This window comes from Didymosphaeria variabile, assembly GCF_027946475.1.
Source record: "Didymosphaeria variabile strain IMI 356815 chromosome Unknown scaffold_7, whole genome shotgun sequence".
Lineage (NCBI taxonomy): Eukaryota > Fungi > Ascomycota > Dothideomycetes > Pleosporales > Didymosphaeriaceae > Didymosphaeria > Didymosphaeria variabile.
The window spans coordinates 2,303,182-2,328,572 of record NW_026611626.1 but is presented as its reverse complement, the minus strand read 5'-3'; the positions used below and the strand labels follow the sequence as shown (position 1 = coordinate 2,328,572).

The window sequence follows — 25,391 nt, the reverse complement described above, 5'->3', positions numbered from 1 at the left end:
TGCGTACGTGTTCAGCCGTGGCGGAGGCGTTCTACGACGGCGCTTCCCCCGCGCCCGCAGGCTGTGGGTCACAATGGCAGTCCGGTGGGGTCTTCCGCCTCAGCGCCAAGCGCAGTCCAAACACTGCCTACTGACGTCGCTCAATGCGCGTGAGACTACGTTTTGTATCCACAGCGGAACCGTACGCCGCTGCGGCACCAAGCAGCTAGTCGTGTCGAATGGCGGAGAAACAGTCAGAGCGGTTGGTTGCGGGCGGAAGTTAGAATGATAGATCAGAGTCGCGTATGAACCAGGTAGAGAGTGTAGGCCATCTCCCATCTACATTGCGGTGCTTTTCTAGACCTTGTAGGAGAGGCTGCTGTTGAGTCGGTTGCTGCAACAATACACATGAATGGGAAGCTTTCTTGGTGTGCTGGGATTGTTTTCATGTGAGAGAAGTCGGGCGATAAGGGGCCTGCTCAGAAGTAGGTCTGCTATGAGGTCAGGGCATAACGAAGCGCTTCCAGATTAGAGTTTTAAGATCAGTATACATGTATACATGTGACATAGGCCCCAGATCGAAGGTTACCACATATGCAAGGAGGTGTCCTCTGGACCTCCGAACTGCTGTTAAGTGCCATTTGTCATCAAGGCGAGCTCACACTGTCGACAAGCGTTTTGGCGGCTAGTTGCATCGTCAATATGTTCGGCTGAGCTGTCTGGTAAATAGCCGTGTCTGCGCTCGGAAATAGGCCGAGCAGTCTAGGTATAGTCGATATTCGTAGCGGCGCAAATGAGCGTCTGACTGACATCGCATCTCCACAGCGAAGGCAGTACCAAGACGCGCTACCTTTATAGAGAGTCAGAATTACAAAGACCTGCCCCAGTCCATGTATCCGCACGTTCTTGTTACGGTCCCCGTACCAAGGCGCTACTCTGGGAGAGAGTCAGAGGTCGCAGCGACGCATCGGTCTCAAGTGGATATTCGGGCCGCTGGTCTGACAGAGTACTGCAGCCCAAGCCTTTATTTTCCGACAACCAGGGTCCTAGGATAAAGTTCTCTCAAAAGTGTCCGTGGCTTCCATAAAGGGGATTCGTGGTTTGCTTTGTGTCCGCATGAGGGTTGTGTGTGGAGGCCGGGGTCTTGGCCCAGCGTACTAGCAAGGGATCTGCAAGATTGGGATGGAAGAGCGGATGTCGAGATTGCCGAAGATGGGCGCGTAGGAGGTGGGATGGATGCGGACTGTGCTCTTGCAAAGTTGTCAGTGTTAAGCGGATGGATAGGGGAAGTCGGGCTCCTGGCGGTGCGATCAAAGTAATTGTGTTCATGGTGGTTATTGCGCTTCTCCAGATGTCGGCTACATTGTGTCCCATAAGCGGCTCGGGGAACACTCGAAGGCGGTGTATCGTGGGGTAAGTCATACTAATCCATCGACCTTCGTTTCGAGGTCAACGATGGCGACGGGTTATGAGGCTCGGATCCCACATCGATCGATGTTTCCCCCTGCCGCAGATCCCACCTAGGCGTCTTGGCAAGCCTCAACACCAAAGACCTCACCAGCGATCGTCCCTCACCAAGCCTCCAATGCGTCCCCCTCCACGGCCGTGCATTCCTCCGGAAAACTCCAAGTCTGCTTATCAGTTCGCGTCATTGTCATACACACCAAGAGTCCTTCGGAACAATACGGGTTGCTGCGCACATGTGCGTTACCGCCCAGGCTGGGGAACGCTGCAATGAGACTGCGTCTACGCTCCGTGCGCTCCTAGACGCCATGACGATGATGTTATCTGGGCGCGTTGCTTCGTTGCCTTGACACAGCCTCACCCGCTGATGCAGCGGCTCCACTGCGAAGATAGGGATATCTAGCCCAAGAGGTGGCGGCTGCTTGGCATAATCTGCCTGTATCCCACGCCCAGACTGCGTGTTCCTGCTCCGTTCGAAGGGTTGCTCACTCAAACAACAGCAGATGGCGAAGCGGCAGCGCTGTATGACAGTGACTGGAGCTCGAGAGACGCCCCGCCGTGGCGACGGGCGTTTGGCGGAGTCCATCCGTATGCCCAAGACCGACTTCGCTGGCACTTCCTTGCGTATCAAAGTGCCATGACGATCGAAGGTTGGGATTGCCAAGTCAACCTGTATTGTTTCAACTCAGCCTCAGTGATTGATCTTCGCGTTCTAACCTCTTTCAAACCTTGAGGTTCCGCCAGTCTTGGGTGCATGTACACAATGCCGATGTGCGTAATTCTCGATGCCTGGAACTTTGCCATCTCACCAAGTCGGCCCTCTCATTCTCCTTCACCTGCTCCCGCGGGTAGGTGGTTGGTGTTTGACCTTATCTCAACGGTTGTACGGGCCGCAGTTGGCGCATTCTGGCCTTGAGCTGAACAGGTTTCACGGGGCCCCGCCAGCGCCCGCCAAGCGCCCCCGTGGCTGTCCGTCCCGCTCCGCTTTCCTCCCTAGGCGCACTATGCCTTCAGATCTGCTAGCATCGATATCTTTCATCACCGAATAGGACTCTGAGCATTCTCCCTGACACAAGCTGGTCACAGATATGGGATTCGTAGGGTATCTGCCTTCAAATCGAATCGTGCTATTCCTAATGTTGATGACACCCTACCGTGGTTGTTAAAGTGGATATCAAGAACTAGCGCTGCACACGAAAGCAGTGAGCAAGATAAAGACACTTTGCGTTCCCGGCAAACGAAAGCAGGCAGCACTGCCTCAGTGTACAGTACCTCAATGGGCATTATATGACGCCAAGCAGGAAAATTTGTGGGACAGCAGCCCAATTCACCAGCGCTTCCGCTTCGGGCGACTACAGCATATCGCCTGCCCGTGGAGACCGACATCTTGGCACAATCTAGCGGATGCCCGAACGCATCGACAAGACCCCTGAGACTGGCAAAGTCTAGAATGCTGCGTCAGTTGTGGAGCTTGCAGGTCTTGGCCCCTTCTTGGAAGCCTCTCCTTGCGTTGCTTGTGCTGCCGGCCTATCTAATACACTATTCACAACGGGCTTTGAGTAGCACGTCAACGCAGGTAATGTCAGCCACGCTCATGGTGTTTCACAGGGGCGATTATACGCGTGCTTGCCTGTGGGGCCCGCACTGGACAGCCATCAACGCATAGGCTTCCCGGGTCAGTCTCGTAGTGGGGAAGATCGCCTGAAGTATTTAGACTTTGAGAGGCCCCTACACCCTCGGCGAGCACACTCCGTCATTCTCACGCGCCTGTTGTGAGCGTACTTGTACAAGTTATTCATCTTCCACACTGTGCTTCTCCTCTAAGACATTCACCGCACTGTCAGCGTATCGCGTGCATAATCGATTTGTTGTGTGCTACCACCGTTATATCCAATCGACAGGACGGACCTGTAGCGTGTTGAGCGCCCTCCTTCTATAGGCGTCTACTACCAGCCGTCACCTCCCGTTTGCGATTGACGCTCAATGCGGAAAGTGTCACCAAATACAGCCATGGCAAACCAAGCAAGAGACGAGGAGAGTCAAAAGGGTAGACCCTCAACTCTGCCCTTATCGACTGCCTCCTCCCAGGAGACCGCGTCCGTCGAAAACGTCTCTGTGACATCTTCGATGGAGGACGCTTTCGAACCAAAGTGGCCTCGCTCGTGGCGGGCCTATGCTTGCTGGCTCGGTTGCTTCTTCCTCATGTTCAACTCGTGGGGCTTGGTCAACGCCTACGGCACTTTCTCCTCCTACTACGTCGGCAATTCATTACGAGACGTGGATCAACTCGAGCTAAACCTCATCGGCTCTACTCAATCATTCCTCGTTCTGCTCTTCTCAGCACCGGTGGGCAAGCTCCTGGATGCCGGCCATTTCCGCTATGTCGTGGCCACGGGCACCTTCCTCGTGCCTTTTGGGCTATTCATGCTCTCGGTGGCTCATCCGACAGGAGACGCTCCGGCCAGCTTTGGCTCTATCTGGGCCACTCAAGGCCTGGTAGTTGGCTTGGGCATGGCTTGCTTCTTCGTGTCTAGCTCTCAAAGTAAGTATACACGTCATTCGCATACAACATTCATCGCTAACATGACCAGTCGCTGCTACCTGGTTTCGAAGAAGCAAGTCCCTTGCGGTAGGCGTCGTCGCCTGTGGCGCCAGTATAGCCGGCGTGGTTTACCCTGCAATGATTAGATTCCTTATCCGAAAACTTGGTTTCAACAATGCTGTTCGCGGCGTTGCCGGCCTCGCTGGTGTCACCTGCATCTATGCGCTCCTGTTTGCGACCCCCAATCCTGCTCACGTGCATCCCAAATCCCAAAGCTACCGCAAACTCAGCACTTGGATTGACAAGGAGGCTTTAAACAACAAGGCTTTCTGTTGGTTTACTGCCGCAGTGGCTTTCCTATTTCTCGGCTTCTACCCGGTTTTCTTTAATCTTGAAGAGGTACGTACATTCACCATGGTTATGAAACGAAAAAGGCTGACTATTAACAGTGGGCTGCAGTGTCCGGCTTAGGTACCCGCGGCGGTAGTCAAACACCCGTCCGACCATCAGCTCCGACCACCGCACCCATGCAAACTTACTTCATGCTCATGATCATGAACGGTGCTTCTACCATCGGACGTCTTGCTTTCGCCTTCTTCGGCGACTATACCGGCGCCCTCAACATGCACATTGCCACGCAGATCATATCCTCGCTTCTCATATACCTCCTCTGGACGCTAGCAGGCTCTACAGCCGCTGCGATAGCATTCTGCGTCTTCTTCGGCATGTTCTCTGGCTCTGTCATCGGACTCCCGCCTGCCTCCATGGCCAACATCCTCAACTGCACATACACCGATCCTTCGACCGCGCACTTCGCGCACTCCAAGCTTGGCCAGTGGACTGGCATGATGTACAGCGCGGCCGCCATCCCGGCGCTCATCGGTCCGCTCATTGCAGGTCACTTGGTCACCGAGTACTCCACTTACATCACAGTCCAGCTTTGGTCTGCTACTAGCCTCATTCTCTCAGCACTGTGTATGATCGTTACGAGGTGGTACCTGCCTACTGTGGAGGGCACCCATATCAGTACGCATCTCTATCGGTTCTTTGGCAAGCATGACAGGGCAGATGATGCGGAGAAGAGGAGACCTAGCCGTGCGACAGTGGACTCGAAGAGGCCTCTCTCGCGATCGACTACTCGGGTAAACAGTAAAGCTCCATCACGGCAAATGTCCGAGGTGAAGATCGAGACTGCGCCTGAAGCCGCGGTTTTGGCTCCCCAGAGGGATATTTGAACAAAGACATTGACTCTCTTTTCGCTTTTAGACTGATTTTAGATGGTTTCGGGGTTGGGGTGGGACATTTATGATCGCCCAAAAAGGCGCGGGCACATTGCCTCATAGCGAGGCAAAATTCGAAGGCTTTCAGATACCCGGGCACTTTGCCCACCATACACGAATGTCTTCTCGATCACAGTACGGCTTCGCCCACGGAAATGGTTAGGGGCGTTCAGGTTTTTTTCTTCGATTTCGCTGCTAGGGAATATAGATTGGTAGACGCATGACGCTTCTCGAGTGCAGAGTTGAGCGTCCATCTACGGAATTTGAATCATACTTTGTTTCAGGATCGTCTCGTACTCCCTTACACTTGCTGCACCGTAAGATCATGTGGGGCAGCAGCGCCCACGATGAGGAAGTGAACAGAGTGGAGTCGAGCGGGGTAATATCGCCGCACATATAGCATGTCGTCGAAAGAAAACTTGCTCGCCGAGATCTCGGTACTTTAGATCGAGCAGGGTCGCGGAAACATTCCGGAAGGTGTTTCCTGACACAAGGCTCAGATCTCATATATGATGCGGCTCGAGAAGATCTGCCGGGTCGCGAAGGACCCGCATCCAAGATGCTGGGCGAGAAGTGTATAGTGGTCTGATAATACCGCAGTGGGGGGATGACCGCATACATCATGCACCTGTTCGATTTCGCATTCAGAATACCACCTTCCAGCTCGGGTAAGCAGCGTTGCACTTTCTGGTAAAGTGGTCTGACGATACCGACAGCGCCGGACACACACTGTTTGACCTGGTGCTCGGCGCCACGCCATGTGCCCTCACCGAACACAAGTCACGCATGTGAGTAGTTACACGATCTGCGGGTAAATCAGAGAAATTCCGTGGTGTCGATCGGTGAGTGTTTGCATGAAGAGGGAAATGTATGCGCATGCACTCAGCCTCAGCTCAGCCAAGGATTGCCCAGAGCTGATGGTACCAGTGAGCTTCGATTGCAGAGTTGTCGCAGTGTTGAGTTTACGGAGCAATTTGTCAGGCCAAATGATAGAGTTAGGTGCATTGAGGACACGCGGCCGTAGTACTAGTGCACATAATACCGCAAGATCGAAGCTGGCGTAGCACGTTTAGGCTCATGGTATTTGTATCGGAGAAGCAGGACGGGCTGAGTAGGTTTTTGACTCAGTGTATGAGGTGGGTGGTATGAGAAATGAGGTTATAGCGTGTTTAGATAACAAGGTACGTGCGAAGCGAGTCTAGATTTCCAGCGCTATGAAGGACATGCTTTCTCCGGGAAGATAATGGCAGACAAACAAGATCACGAGATCGGCACATGTTTCCCGAGTTAGATATCTAGTTACTCGACATGTGCGTCTGATGCGGAGCCACGCCTTCCATCGGAAAGGTGTATCCCGGCATGTAGGTTGCGTCAGAGAATCGGCATGGCAGCAAGGAGAGGTCTCATACTACCGGACGACATGCTATGTTGATGCAGCTTGACAAGGTACGGTGGTGATGACGGTGACTACAGTGCTCAGCTATTCACTTCATGCATCGCTACCGGTTGGTATGAATAGGTGCGAGAATCAGCGCGCACTATGTCGTGTGGGCGGGCTGTGCGCTATTGGGAGCATTCCAATGAGCTGATGTGTTGTCGATGTCTATGTATGAAGGCATGTGTTGGTTAAACAAAAGTTGTTGTATAGTAGAAGTAAACGAATCCATTGTCGCGATCGTATAGAATGTTTCGATGCGTTAGTCAATTGAAATTAGAGGGCACGAAGTGGTAGACAGACGAGTTGGTGTCTTTGCAGGGTTTGTGTGCTCCCACGGGATGTGCCTTGTCATGGAGCCTCTTAATTCACTCTCAATCTGCTGAGGAATACGCAGCGTACACTACCTCAATGAGTAAAACCTACGGGCTGATATAAAGGGATAGATGCGACGTTTCATGACGCGTTAGTTGCCGAGGGATTGAATGGCGAAAGGTTGCCCTTTGTGAATGACTGCTGCAGACGGTCCCGCACCGAAACAAATCGATGCTGTGAGTCTTGAGTACGAGAGGTCATGAAGTGAGCCTGTAAGTTGCTAGCATGGACGTGTACGATTGTGGTTCCTGGTTACGGCACACATTGCGATGCTGAACATGTCAAGTGCGGCCGTGGACTGGAGAGGTGCGGGGAAGTGGCGCGCTAGGACAAAGTCAAGTCCGCCGCGCACGAAGAAAATACCGCCCTTGTACTCTCTAAAATCCGGGGCGTATTGCAATGCCAGCATGGTTAGTGATCCACCCTGCCTGTACCCTAGAGTATTTCCCTTGGCAGTCTGGGTGCATGTTGACGCGATTGCAGGATGAGGGCAATAATTATCATCCCATAGCATGCGAAGCCTGCCGAAACAAGAAGTCTAAGGTGCGAAAGTACAGCTGCAGCCATTGTCATCAACTGACATCTTGATAGTGTGATCGTGATCTGTATGTTTCCACCCCGTGTTCTGAACCGATCCTATCTGAAACAGAACAGGCCGATCTGCTCACAGTGTGCTTCCTCCGGTGCAACATGTCGGTATCCCCCAACAAACAAAAGGTCCGTAAACACTGTTGAAAGTTTATGAATTGGATCTATCTGACCATGCGAGTAGAGGAATCCCGTCGGGCTACATCGCTTTAGTCGAACAACGTCTTCTAGAATCTGAAAACGTTATCTTCGAACTCCTCTCCGCTTTGTACAATTGCAGCGCTTCAATTGAGCAACAGAAACTGTCACTTGATGAGCACCGTGGTCTCTCAGAATGGTCAAAGGCACAGTCGAAATCTAAGAAGGTGGAAGAATGGACGAACTTCCCATTAGCTACAGACGATCAGCGAAGGAACTGGTGGTTGAAGAGGCGGGAAGCAATTGGTAGAGCCGATTTAAGTGATATTGTGCAAGCCAATAGCCCAGGTACGTTGGGTATCTTGCCGGATGCATCGCCTTTGTCCACTGCTTTCGACGAGATACACTCAGGCATCGGCATCAGTCCGCCCATGCTACCGAACCAGGCAGTAACGGGAACAAACCCCGGTATAAAACATGCATGGAACCCAGGAACAAACAGAAGACCTGATTACTATGCTGAAAATCTATTGCAGGGTTCCATGACACCAGGACCGCTGATAGCGGATGAGGAATCACAGCATCCTGCAATAGCTGGCCCGATTAGTCACACGTCGCCAGAGGGACGATCTTCGACGTCCGACCGATGGAGGAAGTACTTCTAGATATTTTAATCAATGATAGAAAAACGTAGATTCTTCTACCTATGTCTCCGTCTTTACGTGTTCGTGCCAGTGATGCTTGCAAAGTGGCGCTAACTCCATTAGGGAAGACTAGAAAACCACGGTGGAGACTCGCGCCTTGCTGCCCTCTCATGCCTCTCTTTACACCTTCTCCCTCACCAGGTCCCGTCTCATATCAGTTGTACCTGCATGTCAGAGTCAACAGCCAACAGCAAACGTCGTGCGCGGCATAGCCAGTCTGACCATGGCCCAGATGGAAGCGCTGCCGAGCTCAGGAAGCGCCGGGCTTTCCTCCAGACCATGGGCCAGCAACTTCGTGAGTTTGGCGCGCAAGGCACAAGTCCTCAAGACCATGCCAGGTTCGCCTTCAGTACAAGTCCTTCAGAACGACCAACAACGCGTGGGGGCGTAACGACAACAGTACCTGTTCAGCGTACTGATACGCCTGAAGCCGATGCTGCTCCTGGCGAGGATGATCAGTTACCAGCAGGAGCTGCAAAAAGCGCGGCAAAATGGCTTTGGGATACAAATGAGGTGTATCCCGTAAACAGTGGGAGGACCGACCCGCTAATCACCTTCGAAGATCTTTTAGACTGGAGTCAGAGTTACTTTGATCATTGGCATCCTGCCTTTCCATTTGTACATGCGCCGTCCCTCCTGGACTACTTTCGTCAGACAACAGTTCGGAGTCCAATGATATCTACACTCTCGCCTTCGGAGTCATTCCAGAACGTCATACTGCGATCAGTCATGTCGATATCTATTGCAGACCGACGGCAAATGAAAATGCCAGCTAGGACACTACCAGCGACGCTTGTCTTTCACTCATTCAACGACGCCATCAATAGCACCATGTTGGTTTTGACTGAAGAGAGCTCTATCTTGTCACTGCAGGCCCTTGTTAGCGTCCAGCTGTTTCTGCTTACCATGCATAGGTACAATGCAGCGTCTCGCTTGGAAGGCCTAGCAGTACGTATAGCATTCCAACTGGATTTACATAGATGTCCATTGCGTGCTCACCCCAAAGCGGGCAAAGAGGCTGAACTTTGCAAACGTCTATTTTGGTCTATCTTCTGCATTGACCGGTATATTTGCATTCGCTTAGGAAATCCATTGGGTATGCATTCCGACGATGTGGATGTTTGTTATCCGCATACCGAACGGCATGGCGATACCAATAGCGAAAACGAGGATACAGGTATTTTCTGGCGAATCAGGTGCATGGTGAATGACCTGTTAACCATCAATAGGTCGCGATGACAGGTTAAATTTGCTTGAGTTCCTTGCACAGCACGCCTCTATTAGAGGCTCCATCATGGAGAACCGAAGCAGGTCAACGATTAAACCCCACCGCGAAGACCATGATCAAGCTATGCAGATAGAAGCTGAGCATGCAAAATGGTGGAACGCAGTCGACGAGTATCTCTCTAATGACGAGCAAACACAGACCATCACCAAAATGCATCAAGTAACGCTCATTGTGCTACGCTTTGAGTCCGTCCTAGCACTTCATCGATCTTTATTGGCATCATCCAAAAAAGATGCAGCATACAATGCAGCGCTACAGAGATGCGTTACAGCCTCCCGATCGATCATCAATACCCTGCACAAGGCCCTGCAAGGATTCGGGGCCTTTGATGGCTCGCCTGGCGTGAATGGATACGAAAGTACACCTCTCCTCTGGCCTTCTTTCACATGGGCTGTGTGGATGAGTACATTCATAATCATATCCGCCGCAATGGAAGAACAAGTTCCTCGAGGTGTAGCATTGAGACTAGCCGAACGAAGTATTGCAGTGCTTCGACACCTTGCCTTGCGAGGGACAAGTTGGCCTGAAGCCTGCATCGTCGCTATCGAAAACCTCTCCGCGCGCTTAAACGGTGTTTCCACACGAAGCTCGAGTGTCGGGCCTCGTAATTCGTCGATGACGACTTTTTCCAATCTGCGGGAAGATCCAAGTGTGAGAAGTCATGCCCACCACCAAGCAATTGACCAAGCTGTGTCACAACAGCGAGCTGCCGGGTCTCGTATCCAGCCGGTCATATCTGCGCAGTTCCAGGGACCTAACACGTCGACGATGCAGTTCACTGATGTTGTACCCATGAACAACAGAAACTTTGACACTTCCCCACATGTTCTGGACTTCCAGGATCGCACAAGCCTTGTGAGTGCCCATTTGGGCGGTGCAGGCAACTTTCTAGGTTTGGCGCAGCAGTCATCCGACATTCCAAGGCCCGGCGATGACATTATGCAACTCTTCAGTGGGGAAGACTTGGCTTCATGGTCAGGGAGTAATCTTGGCTTTGGTGCGTTTGGATAGCTTTGGAAGATTCAACTGATACGTGATCTATATAAGAAGCTCGGTACCGAAAACTCTTCAAGAAAAATCGACAACCAGAACCACCGTGCAGTCGATCAATGAGACTTGGGAACAACGGCCTTGTTCAATGACGCGGACTTGATAGCGCTGTGGATTTCCTGCTCGGCACCATCCGGCAATGGCAACAATCCACTCCTCACTGTCGCGTGCTCCAAGATACCTCTTGCCACCAAAGCGTGCTTCAGCGCTACAGTGCCCTCCATGTGCGAGCCTCGGTGATAAACGCTCTTTGTGACCGGAAGCAGCCTGTCGTGGACCGCCCTGGCGCGCGGGTAGTCTCGGGCCTTTCCAGCCTCAATCATCTCCAGAAGCGGCTCCGGCGCAATATTTCCGTACCCGACTAGCATACCATCAACATCAAATGCTGTGTGTAGAAGGTACTCATCGTGGCAGGTCAAGATTGTCAGATCAGGATTCTTAGCCTTGATCACGGGAATCTCGGTGTCCCAACGTCGCATGTTGCGCACACCGTTCTTCATCGCAATGACGCCTGGCTGTGCGGCAATATCCAAAAGAGTCTGCAGTGAGTATGTGGCCTTGGTGTTGTCCGGGTATTGGAACAGAATGAGCGGTAGCCCGGACTTCTCATACACGGTCTTGTACCTGTCCTGCGGCGCGCCGGCTTGGTATCCAAATCGAAGCCATCCATGGCTCGGGTACAAAAGGCCTGCCTGAGCACCAGCATCCTTTGCGCGTTGAGCTTCAAGAGCAGCGACTTCAGTGCCTTCGGTGGTGATACCGGCAATGATTGGAATCTTGTTGTCGACGGATTTGACGAACGCCTTGATTACATCGACCTGCTCTTCTTGGGTAAGGAACGTGCCTTCACCAGCGTGTCCGAGGACCACCAATCCTTTGACGCCTGGGATACTGCCAAGCCATGAGCCCAGGCGTTGAATAGCGGCGTAGTCGATTGAACCGTCTCGATTGAAAGGTGTGACGGGAGCTGGGACAAGACCTGCGAGGTCGATACAAGGAGCTTTTTGAACTTCAGGTACTGAACCCATGGTGAAGATGTTTGAGGTTGGGGTTGGGAAGAGAAAGTGTGAATCTGTTAGAGGAAGTGAAGATGTTGAAGCAGCTACTGATCGATATGGTGGGATGTACTACAAATTATATTCTTCATGGAGTCTCTTCCACGAGCATGCTGAGTACTGTAGTATAGTAACCCCACGCGCTAGGCTCCGCTTCCACGTCGGCCGAATGCGTACATCTGAGGGGAAAAACCTCGCGGATGAAGTCAAGTCCGACCTAGACGCGACTGATACTCCATTACGTGACATCGATGGCTCTTGTTATTGGCCGGACAAAGTTTACTCCCCGCCCTGAGAACGCCTCCAGCGCCACCTACATCGGACTCACATATGCCCACCTTAGCGTGGAAGGAAATTGGCGCCCTAGTCAGGCTCGTCCCAGTTCCCCAGCTCCTGGATACTAATTCATCCCATATATTGAGTCAGTTCTTGACTTCTTACCAATTGAAACGAATCAGCTATAAATCATCTCACCTGTTCTACCCCGCACCAAACCGCCCATACTTTTCGTGGCTTGATGTCCTAAAATCTGGAGAAAGTCCGGGGTATCCTCAGGTCATAGGTTTCTGCGAAACACTCATTCATTTATATATATAGTGCCCGCCGTGCACTGCGCACAGTTTCTATCATCTTCTGTCGCGTCTCATTGCTCGCTTCAAATACATCATGACTGTGCCCGCGCTTTCATCTGACCTCGAGAAAAACTCATCTGTGCAAATGGATGATGTGGCTGCCTCCGAGAGAGACATGAAAACCTCTACGCCAATCACCTCCGGCGACTACAGTGGGGCGGTAGCGAAAAGTGACCCGGAAGAGATTGCTTTGGTCCGCAAATTAGACTATCGGATCATGCCAGCTCTGTTCTGCTTGTACTTTCTGTAAGTGTAGACCATCCATACCTATATCTTCATTGTTGTGTTCACGTGTTAAACCTATTCCTGACACCACCCAGGAACAAGTTGGATCAGAATGCCATCGCAAATGCAAGGCTCAATGGACTGGAGAAGGACCTAGGGTTGGAGGCTACACAGTACAATACTTGCATGTAAGCGGTGGAAACCACTGATAGCTGTAGAACTGCTTCTAACTTTTCATCCTACCAGATCCATCCTCTACGTCGGATATTTATTTGCTCAAATCCCTTCAAATATGTTGATGTCTTCAAAGAAAGTTCGCCCCTCATTATACATGGCCATTTGCGCAATCGTTTGGGGCTGTGTCGCATCTCTGACAGCACTCGTGAAGAATTACGTAGGGCTAGTTCTCGTTCGGTTCTTCCTAGGATTCGTGGAAGCGCCCTTCTATCCAGGGGCATTGTACATCTTGTCCCTGTTCTATACCCGCAAAGAGATCGCTACGCGTGTGTCGATCCTTTACGCCGGGAACATCTTCGCGGTGTCTTTCGCTGGGCTCATTGCTGCCGCTGTCTTTTCTACCTTGGACGACAAGCATGGGATGCATGGATGGCAATGGTATGGGAGAACTTGACGAAGGTATCGAGATGGACTCGCTGACTCTGCTTCTAGGCTCTTTATCATCGAAGGCGTACTCACGATAGGCGTGGCAATCATCTGCATCTTCCTACTCCCAGACGAGCCCCTCACCACGCGTTGGTTATCACCTGCCGAACGCCAGCTCGCGCATGACCGCATGCAGAGGGATACAGTTGGCTTGGAACAGAGCAAGGGAGCGCGCGCCGGCTTCATGCAAGCATTTCGTGATCCCAGACTCTATCTGTTTGTATTCATGCAGAACATGCACTTGAGCGCAACATCGTTCAATCAGGTAGGCTATGCCCAAATGTCTTCAGATCTCAGCGCTAACGCTTTGGCAGTTCTTTCCCACAGTCGTATCGTCGCTTGGATTTAGCACCACAATAACGCTTGTGCTCACCGCTCCTCCTTCGCTAGTTGCAGGTGTTGTAGGCATCGCAATCGGTATCTCATCAGGCAAATTCAATGACCGCACTTGGCACATCTCAGCGATGATGGGGCTCGCGACGGTAGGTTTCGTGATCAGCGCAGTGACGCTCAACGTAGCCGCACGTTACGTCTCGTGCTTTCTCTTCGCCTCTGGTTCGTTGATTCCTCCATTTCCATATGCACTCTCATTTTAACATCTCCACAGGCGTGTATTCGGTGAACTCCGTGATTCTTGGCTGGGTGTCCGGCACCCTTGGTCAGACGCCCGAGAAAAAGGCCGTGTCACTCTCCGTGGTCAATATGGTGTCCATGGCTAGTTTCATCTACACGCCGTACCTGTACCCAAAGAGTGATGGGCCTAAGTATGTGACCGCGATGAGCAGCAATGCTTCTTTCGCCTTTGCTACTGTGGCTGCGGCTTGGGGAATGCGGGTGTGGCTGGAGGTGCAAAACAGGAGGCTGAAGCGGGATGGCGGAAATGTGTTCTATGCTTACTGAGTTCGTGTCGTGTTGTGTACTGCATGCAACCTCATCTCAAGTTGCAAGGAGCACGTGCCTCTTTTTCTTGAGAGTGCGAGAACAATCAACATGTGCACCTTTCTATGTTCTTTGCAACCGTACACAGGCTGCATTTCGCACCTCGCGTGATAAATGACATACTCGGTCGCTGACGTCAGCTTAGCAATAGGATGAATTGCCCCACCAAGCTACGATTCCCTCATTGGTGTAACTGCACGTTATCGTTAAGCAGCCGCCGCCTTCCTTTCTTAGATGAGCGAGACTCCAGTTCACTTTCGACAAGAACCTCTTACGACTTCTACGTTGCACCACTGTTCAGCAGTGCTGTTCTTGCATGGCATTCGATCGTAAACATGGCACAATCCAACGGCACGTCCACTATACCAATCATTGACTTTAGCGCCTTCGTAAACGGTGTAAAGGAAGAGCAAGAGCGTGTCGCACACCAAATCGATGCCGCATTTAGGGAGGTGGGATTTGTATACCTCAAAAATCACGGAGTTCCTAAGGAGAAAGTGGAGGAGTGCTTCTCGTGGTCAAAGAAGTTCTTCGCACTGCCAATGGAAACGAAAATGCTAGCACCACATCCACCGTCCGGTGCTCATCACCGCGGCTATTCGTCACCAGGCCTAGAGAAAGTTACGCAGCACCAGTACGAGAAGGGCGAGATCGCAAAGTCGAGAGAGGTCCCTGACTACAAAGAGTCTTACGAATCTGGTAATGTCAATGACGAGGCGCAGCCCAACATCTGGCTCCCCGAAGACAAACTCCCCGGCTTTAGGACGTTCATGGAGTCGTACTTTGATAACTGCGCCACCTTGATACACAGGATCCTCGATGCACTTAGCATAGCGCTATCAGTCCCGTCTCCAGGCCTCTCACCTACACACTCTAAGTCGCTTTTCCAGCTGCGTCTGCTGCACTACCCATCTATTGAGGCAGAAGAGCTCAAGAACGACAAACGCAGTCGAATAAATGCACATTCAGATTTTGGCACGTTGACCCTTTTATTTCAGGACGATGTTGGAGGCCTCGAAGTCGAAGATCCCAAACGTCCGGGAAACTTCAGTCGCGCCGGCCCGATCGAGGGTGCGGTGTTAGTCAACGTAGGAGACTTGATGATGCGCTGGTCGAACGATAGGTGGCGGTCAACGGTGCACCGCGTGGGACTCCCGCCCCCAAAGACGTTGGCTATTCCGGGCCCAGGCGTGAATACCGAAGGTCAGCGCAATGGCGAGAAGGTAGTCATTTTGGAAGATGCGATGGGAGCAGTCGTCCCAGACAGGTATAGTATCCCGTTCTTTGCGACAGCGGATATGGATACCGTGATTGAGGCCTTGCCGGGTACGTGGGGCAAGGACAAGCCAAAGAAGTATGAGCCTGTCACCGCCTGGGGATACGTGCAAAAGAGGATGGCAATGACGTATGAAGAGTAGGTACTACAAGCAGCAGATATCTATGGTATGGCAAAGCCGAGCCCAATGATATGATAGCATGACCTCGTACACAAAATCAAAAGAGCTGCTGTGTTCTGTCTCACCCAATGCAGTAGCTACTTTCGGTAGTTGACTATATGTAGTCGTAGGGCAGGTTGCATAACCACAACGAAAGTCGGATCACGCCATATGACCGGGCCATTTGTCCAGAAGAGCAATTCATTCAGTTGTTCGGTTATGCGGCTACGTCTGCAGAACTCTATCGAGTCCAGCACACCAGCACATACCACCAAGCGCAACCATGCACAACGCTTCCTCACCAGCACAACCTAGTACAACCCTATAGTAATATCACCACGGACTCTAGCAGTCAGATGCACCTCTGCCTCGAGGTCGAGCTTGATTCCGACCATCAAGCTCGCATCTTTCAAGTTGCCGCTGGCGTCGGTGGCGCCCTTGAGCAAGCTTCCAGGGGCTTGGTGGAGGGCCGAGTGAGGGGGAGGCTTGATGTTCGCGAGGCCGCGACGACCGCCAGCAGCTTGACCGTCATCGTTGGCATTGAGGTTGGCACTGTTTCGTCAGCGAAAGATTGTCGCAATAGAAGAGTGAATGTCCTACGTGGTCACTGAGCTGCGACGTGTTAGTATGGAAAGATTGATGAAGGTAACTGGATGTGCTTACTCGCGAGAAGAAGACATTGTGAATGAAGGTGTTGCTGGATTGAGAGAAGAGCTGGTAGTCGTGAATACTGCTCAATCAGAGGAGTTGTTGAATGGAGTGTTGATCGAAGCGAGTTGATGGTTCATCAGGCTTTCTTACAGCTGCACTTATATACCTTCACTTGGCACATGTACGTTGCTTACCTGGAACTCTTACAAGCGGAGCCTTCGGTTACTCGTAGCCGCCCGAAAGCCTCATGACAACGTAATGTTGAGTTCGAACAAGGATGCCGTCGTAGGAGGTCGCCGGCGGGCATCAACTGCTGCATACCGAAGATACTGCCGATGTCTAGAGCCGAGACGAAGGAGCGCACACTAAGGATCGTGCAAGACCCACGGTGTTCTCTTGACTAGATCTCGAGTATTTTCGTGGTCGAATGATGTTCCTATTCTGCGATCGAAAAAGCAACCTAGGCGCTGCATCTGCGGACCGAGCCGGGGGATCGTAGCAACACCCTTGTCAGAGATCGTATACAGCACATTAGCCCCGTTTTAATCAGTTCATTTTGTAGCACAGGCGTCGTCTCGGGCGTCTGGAATTCTGGACCCCGCATCATCTGTTACACTTGACCAACAGCAACATCAGTTGGCGAGAATGAAACGGCCCGCTATGTGGCAGGTAATTCGACAGCTGTGTGCGGGCGTAGCCGCTCCCGCAATGGCCCCTGCATATCTTCCGGTTGACCGCTTCTACTAGGTCGCGAATAGTAAAAGATGGGGACGGAAGTCTTGTTGGGAGATGTTTGTTTGGGAGTCTAGTAGGGGGAAATCTCCCTTGACAAAACATCTATTCAATTTTGAATACACGATGGGGCGTTCGTCAACTGCAACTGTCCCCCTCCTCTCCAGCACATCCACTTCTGACTATATCATGTGTGGGGGGTTTCCAAGGGCCTCACAAAGCCATCGCACCAAAAGCTCATGTTCGCGCCTACAATAAGGCGCCCAAAGGTGGACTGATACTGACACCATATTTTCCAGTATGCACGCGAGCCACTCCCGCATCCGTCACACATGGGTTCTGTACAACTTTCGAAACTTGGCATGGCGCGTTCCTGTAACATACCAATCCCGACTTACAGTAATCACGATTTTGCTGGTAGACCCGGCTCAAAGGACTCACAAAATCTTCACAGAATCCCAGCGACGATTCCATAGACATCCATGCCATAGTCACAGCTCGTGCTGCCACACTACTGCGCCAACACTCCGGTCAGCCGACGGTAGCCTTTGTCACGGCAATATTCCCCAGTGACTTCTGGGATCAGCCTTCCATGGGTGTGGCCAGACGCAGAAACTCATCTACCGTGCCCCATTTTCAACAGCGTGAGTTGGCGATCACCCCATTCCTGCGCCAAGTCTAACTTTGTATGGCAATACGTTGTGATGCCAATTCAAAAACTGGTAACGATTGAAACTGGACAGGCGCGGTGAACTTGGAAAACCTTCACCTCCCCACGGACCGTTTCCGTGTTGCCGTCACGTTCAAACAACGAAAACACTTAGCGTCCTTGGGTGTTCCACCTGCAAAGAGCGCACGAATACAGGGCGCATAGCCAACACAATAGCGCAGGAGAAGCCCTGGCCCGATAGCAGCCGGATCCTTTCCGCCGAGACTAGTCACTGGCCAACCACCATCCTCTTGATACCATGCGCGTGGTGCTAAATCTACATTCCCGATTGCTACAAGCCTCCGCCTCATGTCCCTTCTGATCGCCATGATGACCGTACCAGGCCTTCTAGGAACCCAAGAAGCAATCCGACAAGCCCAGTCCAAAGACAAGAGAGAAGAGCACCGAGCTCGAAGATGCAACTTCATTGCACATTGCATAAAGCCGTCGCTACGGGCACGGGAAATAAACGATAGACCACTTGTTCTGCGCGATGGGCGGGTAAGTCACGCATGTCGCCATGTAAGCAGTAAAATCACTGACTATTTTCGTAGATATACATCCACTCCGGTGCTCAAGACGATAACGAGGTTGTCTTGGCTTGTGGCTACTACCTTCCTTACCCCGACAGCGAACATGAAGGTCTCGTTACGAAGACTTCTAAGTACCTACCAGTCATGAACTGGGTTTACGCGGACGCAACGACATATCAGCTACGTTATGGTATACGCACCGACGCTGACGGAAATATCACTGGGCCATTCGACTGCACAAGTCACGCCCGCAGAATAACCCTGTTCAAATGGGAAGGATGGTGCGCCGTAGAAGAGCAGCCTAATGAATGGGCCGTCTACTTCGACGTCAACGACGATGGACTGGCGGGCAAAGTTCAAGCTGGAACACGGGTGCTTGAGATCGAGATCGAGAGGAGAGAGGAGCGCTACAAGAAGGACGAACACGGGGGTGCCGCCTCAAAAAGCACCGAAACATCATCGTACAAACCAGAGGTTACCACGACGAAGATCACAGAGAAGCCCGCGCAGACGAAAATCGAAGTCCCTGAAGTATCAGCGGAAAGACAAGGAGACCAATTCGATGTCTCTCCGTCGGAAAAGAGATCAATCCCACAAGCAGATTCTCTAGCATCCGTAAAACCCTCATTCTCGCCTCCCAAGTTTCCACTCCGACACAAGACAAATGTACCACCTGAAGCACCGGAGCACACCCCAGGCAACAGTACGTCCAAGAGCAAGCGCTCCCATGACCGTCCTCCTTCGTCGCACACAAATCGGCCACCTTTCCGACCACTTGGTCCCCTTCCATTCGAGGCCAAGCCCTATCAACAACCACGCCCAAGAACACCCAACATGGAAGGACGACAAAGCCCACATCCACGTGCACCGCCCTCTGCCTCACGACGTTTCCAGTCCCTCGACCTCTCTCGTGATGATGCACCACGCCCGAGGAGAGTATCGACAGACTCGACTGCGAGGAGAGCTCTCCAAAGGTTAAGAGAGACCAGTTCAGGTTCGATTGGGTCATCGGAGTCAGTGTCACAAGTGCCGAAAAAGAAGTTATCCATTAGAGAACGAGCGTCAAAAGCATTGAAGAAGAAGAGAGAGTCGGGGTAAGTATTCAAGAACTCATAGTGATAGTTTGTGATCCTGAATAATTGCTATCGGAAAGACCAAGCCGGCTTCTCGTGTTTTGAACATTTCAAAATTCCCAAGTATTGCAACATTCGCAACCACCGTACCCAACGTGTATCTCTTCTTCTGTGACACTCCAGTCCACATCATCAAATGCTGGATCTGCCACACGACCGCAAGATTGCAATGTGTTGCACCAAACACGATACGATTCTTCACCATATAGTCTCGCTACCTCACTGGGCGTTAAGCGTCGATCCTTGAGGGATTGCGGCACTGCCCGACTCATCGCATTGCTCAACGCGTCTAGGTCTACTCCGTGCTGTATAAGAAACGCAACCGCCTCGAAATTACCTGCTCCTGCAGCAACGTGAAGTAAGTTCCACTTACGCAAGTCTACCATCTGATGAGGATCATCATAGATATTCCAGAGCTCTTTCATCGTCTCATAGTTGTTGTGACATACGGCACAGAACAAGGCATTCCAAGCTATATTGTGTGTTTCGACACGGGTCGATACTCTCGCTGCGAGCAATGCTTTGACATCTTCGCATGTGCCGAATGCGGCTGCTCGATGTAGGACCGTCCATCCACGCGGATCTTGGCGGTCAGTCTCCGTGAAAGAATTGCAGGAGATGATGTCGAGAAACTCGGTTTGGACTTCAGGTCTGCGGCCGAAAGAATATAGAAACATTGGGGCAGTCATGCCGTCGCGTCCAATGAAATTTGCGTCTACTCCATTACTGAAACAGAGCCTAGCAAGTTCTGGCTTTTGCCAGTGAGCTGCGAAGAGAAGCAAATTCCTACGCTTTCTTTCAGTCGGAGCCAACTTAGTGCATTGTCGAAAACTTACGGGAGTACGGCCGCGCCATTCTCTATCAGGTACTTCACCAATTCAGTCGAATCACTTTTAGCCGCGTACTAAAAAGGGTCAGCAGCGAACGACGTGTGGGCTGTTTGACTGACATACCCACAGCAATGAGTTTCCTTCACGTGATACGTCGGTCGGTGCGGCATTACCGTCTAAGATCGAATCTCGAACAGTCATCAGATCGCCCTTTAAACAAGCAGACACCACTTGGTCGTTGGCATAGCTAACAAATCGCAAACGACCGCCAAGTATGTCGAACTCTTGCCATTTTAAGCGCGATTGGCGCAAGGATACCATAATAAATAATGCCATGTGACCAGATAAGGTCGGTACACTGATCTTTGCTTGACATTGATAGGTCCTCTGAGAGCGCTCGGTGTGGTGGGTCACGACGAAGTCGCAATTCAAGAGTGACGTCCAAAAGGCGTTTAGTTGGAAGGCACCGAAGATAGATTTGCGAGTTTTCAAGTCCACGTGGTTCAAGGAGAGGGGTCTCTGCTGTGATTTTGGACAAATAGTGTGGTCTGGTTGACCTTGTCTAGGAATAGTGTTCGAAGTTATGCCCTTCAGACTGTCCCGCAAGGAAACAGATGTTCTCAAGTTTATCTTTCTGATTCAGGTCAGCGACGACTAGTCAGCTCCTATTGAGTTGACTTACAAGTTGGTCGACTGTAATATGATCGCGAGACTGTTCTCGACACGCTGAAGCTGCTGAAGGCATTCCTCAGCCTTGCTCTTTTGCATCAAGCTCCACCTAAGTCTACGCCTGCTTGCGGATAAATCGACACAAATTTTGGTGCATTCTTTCTTGACGGCCATGATCTCATGTTTCGCGGTTGTCAATGCTTGGTTGAAAATCCATATCTCTTCGTCGGAGAGGAGATCCTGAAGGCTAGCGTTGACGCAGATATCATCCAAAGACTGCAGGGCCAGAAAAACAAGGCAAGTGTGATTCTTCAGTTGAGCAAACTGTCTTGGCGCATCACATAGACTGTTAGTGAGCTTGATCGTAAGCTCCGACACCTCTTTCGCAACTGCAACGAGCGTTGCTACGGATGCGACCACGCCCACGACTTCCATCACACTCAAGTACAGCGAGGAATCGGAAGAGGTTGACTTGTTTGTGGAGCTCGGAAATGTCTGCGAACACGGATGTCATTAGTTGCCAATGTGGCCGGTCAGGCTGGCGACATGTACAGACAAGGCACATTTATATGAGTTGATCGACTTGATTGGATGGCGAAGAAGGCTGAGGCTGCGCGGGGCTCTCTGGGCTTGGTGTATCACAGCCGCCTGGGTTCTTAAAAGGCCTACACACGTACATCCCCAGTCGACAACAATTTGACCAGCGGTATCCCTTTTCCAGTGCTCATCATGTTTAACTTACCGACATCGCTACTGTAGGACAAATGATATGCGAAGATCACAAAAATGGACTAATGAGGTACAAGCAATTCGAAACCAACAACTATGATACATAGCGGCGGCTGCCAAGTTTCAGGTCCGAGCGACAGCTGCACGACATGCGGCAATTACAGTTCCTATTATCAATAAAATTTCGGTTCATTCATTGCATTTGTGCAGGTATATGAGGTAAGTTATAACACACCGAACATGACGTGCATCATGCTCAACAGATGTCGCAGACGTCGAGCTAGAAGGAGTGGTTCGTTATGCGAGCCATGTACTCGTTCGCGCTCGCGCTTTTCTTAGATGAGGACATGCAGTTAGTGCCAATATGAAACCCAATCTGTGGCTATTAGATATCGTATAGCTTCATGTTAGCTTATGGTCGATATTTCAACACCTACCTAGCACAGACAAACATATTCCAAACCGAGCTTGTCTTGATACTTGAACATATGTCGGAGAGCCATGGACGGAGCAATCGGGTGGCTGAAGACCCACAGGCGCGGATGTAGTACGTGGCATGATGCATACGAGGCGTACTCGCGCCTTAAGGTGAGTTCGATTGGGCAACGAGGAAGGCTGAGGCTGAGCGGGGCTTCGCGGATGTTGAGACAATCCGAATGATAAAAGACACTTCCCCGCGTCTTGGAGCAAAACATACAAACCTTCCCTCGCTGTTAAGTTCATCATGCATAGCTTTTCTGTATCTGAACCGCACTGCAATACCTTGTGAGACTCTGTTACCTTACGGAAAGAATTGCCGGCTAATTGTTTGTAAGAAGCGAAAAGCTGGCGGTGGCACACAACAGACCCCGGGGAGGAGACGGCGGAGACTGCGGACCAGGCTGCGGCGCAGGAGGTCCTGGGGACCGCGGTTGATAATACATACTTTGTTGAGCATCGTTGTGAAATGCGATGCCAGAGACCGGTGTCGATTACAAGGAAGCTTTTGTTTACTGGGAATTCTCCTAAGGCTAATTGTCAGTTCGGATACGGATATACGGATATACGGAAGGCTCAATGCTGGAGCAGGATACAGCTGAATCACCTTGTCAATTGCAATGTTCTAGTTGAAGGGTGTAGTCGGAGCTGATAGCGAAGGGCCATTTTCCGATTTCGAATGGATGTTTGAGCAGATTCCATCTTCCTGCCGCGTATTAAAGGCTCGCTGGGCTCATTTCTGACGGAATCCATACCATAGCCAGGCGAGGCATTCCTGCATCCGAAGGTGTGGATATCAGGCGACAAGGGAGGTCCATGTCAAGCCGGGTTGTCTGGCAAGGTCTGACTGCCCAGATATGTATACAGGACGCTTGTGCCTATGCCACGTTTTCAGGCGGTATCTATTTGCACCGCATTCACTAAATTTTCATCATGCATTCTTTGTCTACGTCCCACCATTTCAGGAAGAGTGAAACCGTCTTGCAGGATGTACATTTGATAAAAGGTCCTCCTCCACGACCAGGATAAAATGCAATATGCTAAGCTCCAATGCCAGTTTGATGTGGGAGCAGGTCAATATCGTGCTACGAGCTTTATCGTCAGCTGACATGCTTTTAAACGAAGACGCGCAGCCGGGCCGAGAGCAAATGTTACGCTTTAGTTGCCCCTTGAAGAACATGGCGTTATTTCGATAGTCCTCGAAAAAAAGTCATGTGGTGACCATCGAATAGGTGCATAGGCGAGGTTCAGTATCGTTGTCCAAAGAAAGAGTACTAGCAATATCCAGCTGTGCGCGAGAGTTTCTGTAGCATCCCTTGTAGTCTGATTGGCAGAGAAGCGTTGGTGAACGCTGAAAACTATGATGATTCGTGTCATCTAGTCATGAAGTTTTGGCACGTCAAACATGCCTCCTATGCAGGTAGATACCTGTTCCTCTCAAACGCCTTGATTCCCGCCCTATTCCGGTCGTGCCGCCCTCGTATCTCATTCACATGGTATCACTTAAGCTGGTTGCTCGAAAGCCCTCCTGACAACTCTTGAGAATTCTGCACATCATGTCAGCGCGGTGGATCATCATGCGAACTGTCCAAACTTACGATCGAACTTGACATTCTCCCTGACAACGGTGCCCTTGGCCTCATTGTCCTTGTTGATCGGCACCTTGATCTTGTCGCCGTCAACATTCCATCCGCACACGGTCCCGACGAAGTGCTCGAACTCCTTGCCATTGAGGTCCAGCCAGCTCTCCAAGATGCTACGCTCGACTTCCCTTATTGACTGGCTCACTGTCGCCGCAATGCGCACCCGCATCAGCTCCTCAAAGCCAGATACGTCAGCCACCAAGTCGGCATACAAGTCGTCAGAGTCTAGCGTTGACCAGAATGCAGCGTAGTCGGCACCCTCGAGCAGGTTCTTAAGAATGTTCAGCTTTTGCACAGCCTCAGATAGGGGTGCGTCGCCAGCTGCTGGTGTGTGTGATGATGTTGAGAGAGGCGCGAGGGTGTGGCTGGGGAGGAGGGCGAGGCCGAGCGAGAAGTCGGGCGAGGGGAAGACGGTAAGAGCTTTGACGAGGATGTTGGTGATGGTCTCGTCACGGGCGAGGTGCGGGTTGAACTGGTAACTACGAATTGCTGTCAGCTAGAAGCCGCAACTGGTATGCTGGTGACTCGGTTTGCGGGGTTGTTGCTTTCAGATAGAGCTAATAAAAGAACTTCAGCGGGCGGAGGGATTCAGTCTCCAATCCCTCGGGTAATAGGAAACGTTGTGGTTGTTTATTCATCCTGCAAGCACATATGAATACAGAGAAATGACGTACAGCTTCAACAATGCGAGGTTGGCGTAGCAGTCGTACGTCTGGTTTTCGCATTGCTGCATGACATAGTCCTGGAAAACCGCCGTCGTCTCCGGGTTGTACCGGTCGAGCCCATTGAGGATTTGTTCAATGTGGTCCGGCCTTTCCGGCGCAAAATCGAAGGGGGCGCCCATGGTGAAGTTGCCTGGCTTGGATGTGCGACGCTCGTTGAGGAAGAAGCGTTGGCGAAGTTTGCGTGCGCAAAACTCAAATTATGTAAGCGACGAGTAAGCCACAGCACCCCGCCAGCCATAGGTCACGTGCTAGTATCAACGAGTTGTTTAAACATATCCGTACTCTCTCTAGCGTAGCCAGCATCTCGTTTCAGCTCGAGCCCGATTGAGTTCAAATAGTTAAAAAGTACATCTCGATGTACCATCGTGACCGTCACTGCCACTGCCACTATAGACTAGAGGCTCGTGCCCTCTACTCGAATGCATCCATTACCCTTGTTCACCACATTCATATGCGACGGCAGGGTTCGGGTGTCTTCCAAGTTCTCACAGGTCCATTTCGTATCCAAGAGCATCTCTCTCTGGCCCAAGAATGTTAAAAACTTACGGGCAACTACTGCCTCCCTCTCCAGCTACTCCTCAGCGATGGCACTCCCAACGCTCGTTGCGACCCTCTCGCATCCAGAATTGTGCTTCCAGAGGATGCTGTGGTGATCGAACTCAATCTTGACTTGGCCGCACACATATGTTTCTCCCAATGCCTCAAGGATCTGAATCGTCTCTTTAGTCACAAAAGACGCAGTATCCCTCTTTGACAGCAAGGCCCCT

At 51.4% G+C, this 25,391-nt stretch overlaps 8 protein-coding genes across 8 annotated transcripts; 4 read left to right on the top strand and 4 right to left on the bottom strand.

Moving 5' to 3' along the window:
- Window positions 1-3,453: 3,453 nt before the first annotated feature.
- N0V89_009909 (uncharacterized protein) lies at window positions 3,454-5,220 on the top strand (the record flags this gene model as incomplete). Its single annotated transcript, XM_056218655.1, has 3 exons — window positions 3,454-3,985; window positions 4,035-4,384; window positions 4,435-5,220. 3 exons carry the CDS (start codon window positions 3,454-3,456, stop codon window positions 5,218-5,220), a joined length of 1,668 nt encoding a protein of 555 aa, XP_056067920.1.
- Window positions 5,221-7,765: 2,545 nt separating this feature from the next.
- Window positions 7,766-8,466, top strand: N0V89_009908 (uncharacterized protein; the record flags this gene model as incomplete). Its single annotated transcript, XM_056218654.1, has 2 exons — window positions 7,766-7,771; window positions 7,963-8,466. 2 exons carry the CDS (start codon window positions 7,766-7,768, stop codon window positions 8,464-8,466), a joined length of 510 nt encoding a protein of 169 aa, XP_056067919.1.
- Window positions 8,467-10,899: 2,433 nt separating this feature from the next.
- On the bottom strand, window positions 10,900-11,871 carry N0V89_009907 (uncharacterized protein; the record flags this gene model as incomplete). Its single annotated transcript, XM_056218653.1, has 1 exon — window positions 10,900-11,871. The coding sequence occupies one exon, from the start codon at window positions 11,869-11,871 to the stop codon at window positions 10,900-10,902; it is 972 nt and encodes a 323-aa protein (XP_056067918.1).
- Window positions 11,872-12,564: 693 nt separating this feature from the next.
- On the top strand, window positions 12,565-15,775 carry N0V89_009906 (uncharacterized protein; the record flags this gene model as incomplete). Its single annotated transcript, XM_056218652.1, has 7 exons — window positions 12,565-12,776; window positions 12,851-12,943; window positions 13,002-13,370; window positions 13,425-13,683; window positions 13,733-13,973; window positions 14,026-14,182; window positions 14,572-15,775. 7 exons carry the CDS (start codon window positions 12,565-12,567, stop codon window positions 15,773-15,775), a joined length of 2,535 nt encoding a protein of 844 aa, XP_056067917.1.
- Window positions 15,776-16,104: 329 nt separating this feature from the next.
- Window positions 16,105-16,473, bottom strand: N0V89_009905 (uncharacterized protein; the record flags this gene model as incomplete). Its single annotated transcript, XM_056218651.1, has 3 exons — window positions 16,105-16,345; window positions 16,394-16,405; window positions 16,457-16,473. 3 exons carry the CDS (start codon window positions 16,471-16,473, stop codon window positions 16,105-16,107), a joined length of 270 nt encoding a protein of 89 aa, XP_056067916.1.
- Window positions 16,474-18,194: 1,721 nt separating this feature from the next.
- N0V89_009904 (uncharacterized protein) lies at window positions 18,195-19,516 on the top strand (the record flags this gene model as incomplete). Its single annotated transcript, XM_056218650.1, has 2 exons — window positions 18,195-18,386; window positions 18,440-19,516. 2 exons carry the CDS (start codon window positions 18,195-18,197, stop codon window positions 19,514-19,516), a joined length of 1,269 nt encoding a protein of 422 aa, XP_056067915.1.
- A 1,543-nt stretch (window positions 19,517-21,059) lies between these two features.
- Window positions 21,060-21,798, bottom strand: N0V89_009903 (uncharacterized protein; the record flags this gene model as incomplete). Its single annotated transcript, XM_056218649.1, has 2 exons — window positions 21,060-21,545; window positions 21,793-21,798. 2 exons carry the CDS (start codon window positions 21,796-21,798, stop codon window positions 21,060-21,062), a joined length of 492 nt encoding a protein of 163 aa, XP_056067914.1.
- A 1,961-nt stretch (window positions 21,799-23,759) lies between these two features.
- Window positions 23,760-24,743, bottom strand: N0V89_009902 (uncharacterized protein; the record flags this gene model as incomplete). Its single annotated transcript, XM_056218648.1, has 3 exons — window positions 23,760-23,803; window positions 23,855-24,378; window positions 24,574-24,743. The coding sequence occupies 3 exons, from the start codon at window positions 24,741-24,743 to the stop codon at window positions 23,760-23,762; spliced, it is 738 nt and encodes a 245-aa protein (XP_056067913.1).
- Between the last annotated feature and the right edge of the window lie 648 nt (window positions 24,744-25,391).